Source organism: Dinoponera quadriceps, unplaced genomic scaffold (assembly GCF_001313825.1).
Source record: "Dinoponera quadriceps isolate SergipeBrazil2010 unplaced genomic scaffold, ASM131382v1 scaffold1476, whole genome shotgun sequence".
NCBI classification, from domain to species: Eukaryota; Metazoa; Arthropoda; class Insecta; order Hymenoptera; family Formicidae; genus Dinoponera; species Dinoponera quadriceps.
The window spans coordinates 1,222,441-1,230,595 of record NW_014555863.1 but is presented as its reverse complement, the minus strand read 5'-3'; the positions used below and the strand labels follow the sequence as shown (position 1 = coordinate 1,230,595).

Here is an 8,155-nt window from a genome sequence, read left to right as displayed (position 1 = left end):
AGCCATAAATGATGTAAAAGAATCGTTACATGAATGCGCGCACACACATGGACGCACACACGCGCCACACACTCGTCGCTCGACGTTCGTGTCGCAAAACGCAAAGGGATCATTATCGATGACGATTGCGTGTGCAAGTATGTGATTCCTTCGATCGCGGATTGCACGCGAATGCAATCGGAGCCGACTTCCGCTGATTGAGCATCCGCGAAAAGTTAGATCACCGGCCGCGCTCACAAATATTTCATTTCGCGGCCGCCAAGGCCGCGAGACCGAGTCCAGTGATACCGCGCTGCTAACATCATCGATCAGGCTTTGCGCGTATATTTCCCGAGTGCACGGCTGACCGACCCGTAACAGCACATCGCCGGGATTTCACGGACAGTGCAGGATTTCGCGCGATCTCCCAACTTTTCCACCCGGCAAGCTGCCCCGTTTCTTCCCCCCCCCCCCCNCCCCCCCCCGCCAGGAGTTGTTCGGGAAAGAAACTGCCTGGCCCGAATGACTCGTCGTATCGCCGACTTTCCGCATCGCCTGTACCACGTCGTGAAGTATCCAAGTTTTTCTCGTCTTTCTTTACACACGGATATCAGACGACGCGGCCAGGGACGCGACGTTACGTGACACGAGATACTTCACGTGATACGTTGCTTTTCGGCGAACTCGCAAAAATAGCTGTACAAACAGGTTACATCCGCTTCACGGTTAAGCCACGCGACCGTGCACTTCCAGTCGAAGATTAATTACGTATAAATATTCATCCCGTCGCCCGTGCTCTACGTCCGGTTAAAGTCGAACACAGTGGCGTTAACACAGACTCTTACGTCCAATCGATAAATCGAAATTAACCTTCGCACTTAAAACGAGCGTTGATTGACGATTGAAGAAGGACGCCGGCCGCAAGAGGTGAATGCTTCGAGGAACTTTAACACGAAAAAATATCTGAGTGTATGTGTGTGTGTGTGTGTGTGTGTGCATGTATGTGAGATAATAGTTTAAAATATATACAGAATATCCTAGATCTAGTCTCTATATATTTCGATCCGCGAATATGAAGACCCCGTTTGAAGATTCATCGGAGTGCGATCTCCGATCTCGCCGACTTAATTAACACCGACACACCCTTCGCCTAACGAAGTTTATACGGCCGGATTCATCAACGTCCTTTAAATACCTTGAGATTTTATTATCACACAGGCCACGTGCGCGAAGATCTATGTTCTATGATTAAGATAATGTCGCGCGTGACGCGATGAGGGAAAAGTAGAGACGTGCCTCGCACGAAATCGAGTCACGTGCCGTGTCGAGATACGAGAGATAAATGCGACGTACCGTATGCACTCGATCCCGATAACCTCGAGGCGGAATCGTTATCTCCGCGGGACTTACACGAGAAAAAAACAGCGTGCATCGTTAATTTTTCAGGTGCAACATATTAACAAGTGTAACAGTTGTGTGCGATACGTCGCAGTTATATGAATTTACATTCGTGGTCCCGTCGAGGTTATCGACGCGCAATCGGAGCGCGTGTTTGCGAAACTTATTGAATACACGATCCTTCCACGCGCATATATATATATATATATATATATATATATATATATATATATATGCAATAGCCGCTAATCTGAGGCAATATTATTAATACGTCGGTATCAAGTTTTCTCACATGTGCGTACGAAGTAAAGAACGCCCTTCGTCGTCGCAAGGGAATCGCCGGCCATAATAAAATTCGTTCTCTTCGTTATTTTAAAATTTTAGAAATGTATTTTCCGCTTATGACTACACAGAGCGATACTTGAGTACAATGCGCTTACAAGTAGCGTTGCATCGGGAAATCGGGCGCTTACAAATTTGTCAATGCGATGATCACCGAGCTCAAGTATTTGCCTCATGATACGATATACTTACTCGTATCACTTCTTGCATACTGCGTGTATATTTAATTGTATATATTTCTAATGTGAGTAATATCGTACCATAAGACACGAAAATTTGATTCTCATTCGTTGCTCTCTCTCTCTCTCCTTCTCTCTCTCTCTCTCTCTCTCTCGTAATCTCATTACGCGTAAAAAAATATAAATGCCAGTTAAAAAAGGCGTTATTCGTATGATTCTACCTGCTAAAAATTGTGCGCTTTAAATCACACACGTCGCTTAAGCACTGATTAGGACTGGCTATTTGCAGACTGAATGCGGCTACTTCACGAATTACTTTGCACTTCTTTCGAGACTTTATCGACAATTTTATAGAACGATAAATATAATGTAGCCATTTTATAGGAAATTTTATAGAACGAGCGCGCTTCAATCATTTTTATCAAAAATAACCTCAAAACAGCGATTTCTCTCCTTCTCTCTCTTTTTCTCTCACTCATTACTGTGCGGGTGCAAAATTGTAAACTGGGTATTTCGGTGCGAAACGATTATCTAGGCCGTAGACGTATTCCGATTCCCCGCGTTCGCGAAGATTCCTGGCGCCTTGAATCGACTCCTCGAAGGATGGCGGAGCTGAAAGACAAAGTAAAATTACTATTATGAGTTGTAAAAAATGTCTCTAATTTTATGAACTTTTATTATCTGGAAAATAAGTTCCGTAAACACAGACGTTCAAATTTGAAAAATGTTGTCGATGTTTGAAATGAGGGGAGAAAGGTACTTTTGAAAACAAGGACCCGTATTCATAGTTGGATCTTATATTTAAGACCGTCTTAAGTTCATCTTCAGATGTTTCGTGACCATTGAAATGAGCCATATCTGAAGATGAATTTAAGACAGTCTTATACACCAAAAAAAAAATAGAAAAAAAAATTGTTTTTCTTTCAGTATTCTTCAAGTAATATTTATTTAATTCAAATAAAATAAACCACTCCAATATTCTTTAACAAATATTTACTTGAACGTAGTAATTTTTTCAGTGTATGTATATAAGATCCGACTATGAATACCGGCTAGAGTGGTTTCGAATAACAATCGATAAAGAAGTGTGATAGTTCTTCGCTGAAAAAACGGTTAAAAATAGCAAAAGTGTTACAACTTAGGGCTACCTACGCACGAGAGTACGGCACTGTGTGTGTCGTGTCGGTACTTACGTAAGTTCGGATATAGTTGAGATTCCGGTAGCGGAGGCATCGCATTATTCGCCGAAGGTATGACGAAACCGGCTTCAGGCGGCTTCGTTGGATAATCCGTATCAGCGGCAGGTGGAGCGCTCGGGGCATGATAAACGGCCAGCGGAACCGTGCCCACAAAGATAAGCGTATTTTCAGATAGGTTCCGATGATACCTACGAAAGTACACGAATGTACGGCGAAGTTGGAGAATATATATATATAATATATACCTCAAACAAATGAAAATTTAAATAATTAATTATTGGGTGTACAAATTAATTCGGTGCCTTTGCATTTAATGTCCTGTAACTCTGGTTCAAATTTAAATTGTTCCCCCGTCCTATAGTGATTTTTGAAAATGCCAACCTTAAGCTTTAAGAAACGCTATAATACTTGACTTGCCGATATAATCTCAGTAAAAATAATAATTATCACGATGTATTAGGTTGGTGCGTATGAAATGTCGCATTCTCTTTACATGCGGACGTTTTCCTCCCTGTTTTCGTTATACTTTTGTATTTGGCATAACCTCATTCATACTCGTATTGTCCATTGCCAGAGACTCATTTCAACAAAATAGGTTTTCTCGAAGGTCTTCCCTTTTTTATTTCTTTTGAGTTTATTACCGATATGAATTCTGCCGACATTCGCGTCATTTTCTTATATGAGTACAAACTTGGTAATAGTGCTGCAAAAGCTGCACGCAACATAAACCAAGCGTTTGGGGAGAATACGGTTAACAATCGGAAAGTGCAGCGTTGGTTCGAAAAATTTCGGACTGGCGATTTTTCACTGCAAAATGAGCCGCGCGGAAGACCCAAAACGTCTGTGAATAATGATGACCTGAAGGCTCTAGTGGAAGCGGATCCAGCCGTATCCACGAGGGAACTTGCTATCAGGATGAAAGTTGACCATACAACGATATTGAGACACCAAATTGTACTCCCATCGCTTGTGAATCGGCATGGCCCGCTACTGCTCCATGACAACGCTCGGCCGCACACATCGCACAAAACAATTGCGAAACTGAACGAACTGGAATATGAAGTTTTGCAGCATCCACCATATTCACCGGATCTCTCGCCGACCGATTTTCATTTTTTCAAGCATTTAGAGCTGTTTTTAAGAGGCAAACACCATGAAAATGAAGACAGTCTAAAAAACTCGATATCAGAGTTTATTAATTCTAAAGACCAAAATTTTTTTAAGACAGGCATCTACGCTTTAAAATCTCGTTGGGAGAAGTGTATTGAAGCGAATGGAGCATACTTTGATTGAATAAACAGCTTTTGAAGAAAGATATACAGTTTTATACAATCACTTAAGAATCCGACATTTCATATGCACCAACCTAATAGTTCGAAAAGAAGCATCTGAGGCACGGCATCTTTTTTACACTCCACTTGCGCTTGAATAAAAATGCTGCTAAGTCCATCGAAGTGATTTGTTCCGCTTTCGGCGAAGGTACTATGACTCATTATAAAATTTGTAAAAATATCTCTTACCGGCAATGGAGCTAGGCAGGTGATTTTACTGCGCGAAAACGGGCGCGAGCATTTTAAAAAATCGACGAGGTACGAAAAAGCATTGATGACTACTGAGTCAAAACCGCCAAGTTTTTCCCGCGAGGGCATTTATCAGCTGCCCGATAGAGGGAGTAAAGTCATAGAAAATAATGGAAATTATTTCGAACGTCAAACTTGTACTTGAACTTTTTTGTAAATAAACTTTGAATCTCATTAAAAAAAAGCACCGAATTAATTTGTACACCTAATAAGTAATTAATTAAGGTAAAGCGGACAAGTCGTGATAATCGGTGTAATTCGCACAAATAATAACGTAAGTGCAGCGAATCAATTTGATTTGATAAAAAAGTCAGTAGTGATAGCGAAGTGCACGAATGCGAGGCGAAAAGGGCACTAACCATCCTTCGACGCACGCTTCCACCTTCAAATTATACTCGAGATCGATAATGCCGCAATTGGCGAGGTTCGACGGCGGCAGGGGCGGAATGTCCAGATGTTGCTCGTAATCGACCCTCCCACCGCCCTCGATCGGTCCTTTACTGACCTCCCTCACCACGATCTCTTCCGTTTTGCTGTCCAAGTGCGGCCTGGTAGCACGAAAGGTCACGACCTAAACTTTTTTTACGATACGTTATTACTTCTCGACCGAATATTTCGGCGTCGACGGGCCGTTTCTGTCTCGAGGCACACATCTGACGTGTCACCCTTCGAACTTAGTTCAAGTTGGAAAATTTTACTTTCAATTACACCGAAAAATGAATTTGGTCGGATCTACCTTACAATGGATAGCCAAACGTGTTTCGGTTGAAGGAGACAAATTTTCTCATTCTCATGAGCCAAATTTTATTCTTATAACTAGAAATTTGGTTACCTTCAAACAAAGTAAATCCGAAGCCAAACTGAATTTTTCAAGGTGATCAACTCTTGCTATCGTGAAACTGACGTCACGTACCTTAGCCAATATTAATTTGACTCTGCTCACGACGACGCCCGACAAATTCTCTACATTTATCTTTATCGGCATGGACTGTCCTGGCACGTAGCCTCGTACCGGAAGCGAAAAATTCACGGTCAACGGCGGCGTGCCGCAACACAAGCAACAAAATGTCTTGCTCATCTCTCCCTGCACCGGCTCCTGGAAATATAATCGACTTCGTATTCCCTGGTAGTCAAGTAGTTTTGATATTTTTTTAACACTATCTCTCAGCAAAGTTAGCAATGGAAAGGAACTTGGCAATGCTTATCTGAAGAAGGTCACACGTCCCCTTAAATACTGATTTAGCATGTTTCATCTAAACTCGTTTCAAACAGATTTTAATACAAACCGTTGCTCTCGGCTCCTGGTTCAAATCCAAAGGCGAGATGACTGTGAAAGGACTCTTGACATCTTGGTCGAATTTCCAGGGTCGATCCAGCGTAGATTTGACGGTGTAGCGGACGTATCCGTAGTCCGATTCGAAGCTGCTCGGCAAGTTGTGCGGTAAGGTACAAGTAAATGGAAACTTGTGTTCACCCGATTGTATCTCAATCTCTCCACCTGGGGGAAGAGAGCGCACATTGTAATACGTACGTACAAAATGAAGATTCGCTCCGATATAACCGGCAAAATGACCGGGGGATCTCGTGGGAGGAAGAGAGATTCCGATGCAACGAAATTGACAAATTCACAGCATCTCTCCGCTTTTTTTAACCTTAATTATCTGATGATCATTATTGACTTTTAATAAGAGCGATTTCACGCTCCATTAATCCTTTCGGTAAGCCGTTAAGCGGAAGAAGACCACACGCAGGCCAGATAATAATCTAGCATTACCCGAGGCGGATCCGACCAAATAGTACTTCGTTTCGAAATACTCTTCGTGCGCCGTGACGGTCTGACTTTCGTCCCGATATTCTCCATTCTCGTCCATCCGTTGTCCGCCGGTCGACCATTGGGTGTTCGCCTCGCCCTTTACCTTCACGCTTATACCTGCGTAGGGGGGAAAACATTTCAAAGCGTTACATGAAAAGCCGGGGAAAATCTACCGGGGGATAATTATCTCGTTGACGTAACCGGCAAACCGATTTTCTCACGGCTTTTTCTCATTCGGCTCGATTAACTCGTCATTTGCAATTTTTCTTATCGCTCGACGTCGCCTGTGATGAAATTACACGAGCGGTGATTCTGTTTATATCGTCGCTCTTATCGCCGTCTCCGAGCGGGATCGCCTCATTAATTCGCTTTATTAATCTCGCGTCATCGGCCGTCCGCATTCGTTAACATCAAATGAGACGCGATGGGAACGTTTTCAGAAGCGTGTCTTTCGTACACCGCCGGCGTGTATTATTTCAGCGGCGTGAAACAATGTCTGGGAGGAGATAAAACGTCCCACACCGACGGAGGTAGCGAGACTTTGTGCGCGAGTGCAACGAGTTCTATAATTATAACGTCCCTCGCGCGCGGTTACAGCGGTAGAAAAAGATAGAAGCTCGCGCTGTTGCGGCCGCTGAGTGCATTTCGTTGTACGCGCGAGTTGTACCGCGGTACGTTTCTACCATCTTCCCTTTTTCCTTCTCCTCCTAGAGACGCGACTGGGAATCGATTGACGGAGAAGCGGCGGAGAGAAATTCCGGGGGAATATTGGGGACGAAAAATGAAGGATTCAGAGCGAGCGAGTCGCGAGAAACTCTCGCCGGAGCCGCCTCTCCGCGCGCTGTCACGCAATGCGTATATGATCGCAATCGCATGTAATTGTCAGACTCACCACGAATTTTCTTCGTGCTGTCGAGAACGACGAAGATGTTGCCCGTCACCGTTTGCCCAGGGTAGTACGTGCTCCACTGGTTATCGAAGGCTATCCGGAAGTCCTTGAGGCCCATGTTGTTAATCCCGTGTCGAATGTCTGTTTACCTCGTTTACCGCGTCCGTGATCTCCTCGACGACGACGACTTATGCCGCTTCCTCGATCACTCCATTCGGGGATCCCAGTGACAGCGACGGCTGCTGACGTTTGCGTCCTACGTCGTCACCGGGCTTCCGCGTCGAGCGATCCGAGCGAGTCGCTCGCGCGCTATATCGAGCCGCTCGTGAAAGCCGGCGAACGGCGAACGAGGACACGCACAGTGCCTGGTGCACGCGACGTTAGTACCATAGTACCATCCGATTCGCGCAGACGGCGAATGACGTGTCGTCGTGGAAGCGGCCAGGGCCGTCCGCGAGCTCGCACGCGCAGGCACTCCGCGGGCTCCCCGGAATTTCGAAGAATCGCGGCGCGACTCTCCCGTCCGGTCGACTCGGTGCATCGTATCCCGGATTGATCCCCGTTGACGACCGGGAGAGAGGAAAAAATCGCCGGATCGACGTCACCGACGGCGCGACCGCTCGCGTCGGCACTGGGAGAGGGCTGGGACAACCCGATCTATATCTAATCGGCCGGCGAATCGATCGTGATAAAAAACTCGTCAAGACTTGCAAAGTCGGCGGATCGCGCGCTAATGAACGGTGAATGAGAATTCGCGGGAACGACGCGCACACGTC

At 45.0% G+C, this 8,155-nt stretch overlaps 1 protein-coding gene across 1 annotated transcript; it reads right to left on the bottom strand.

The window, feature by feature from the left end:
* Positions 1-1,744: 1,744 nt before the first annotated feature.
* LOC106745614 (arrestin domain-containing protein 3) lies at positions 1,745-7,775 on the bottom strand. Its single transcript, XM_014621381.1, has 7 exons — positions 7,383-7,775; positions 6,452-6,607; positions 5,964-6,175; positions 5,591-5,773; positions 5,037-5,248; positions 3,092-3,285; positions 1,745-2,510 (listed from the first exon to the last, which is right to left on the bottom strand). The coding sequence occupies exons 1-7, from the start codon at positions 7,495-7,497 to the stop codon at positions 2,377-2,379; spliced, it is 1,206 nt and encodes a 401-aa protein (XP_014476867.1). The 5' UTR covers positions 7,498-7,775; the 3' UTR covers positions 1,745-2,376.
* Between the last annotated feature and the right edge of the window lie 380 nt (positions 7,776-8,155).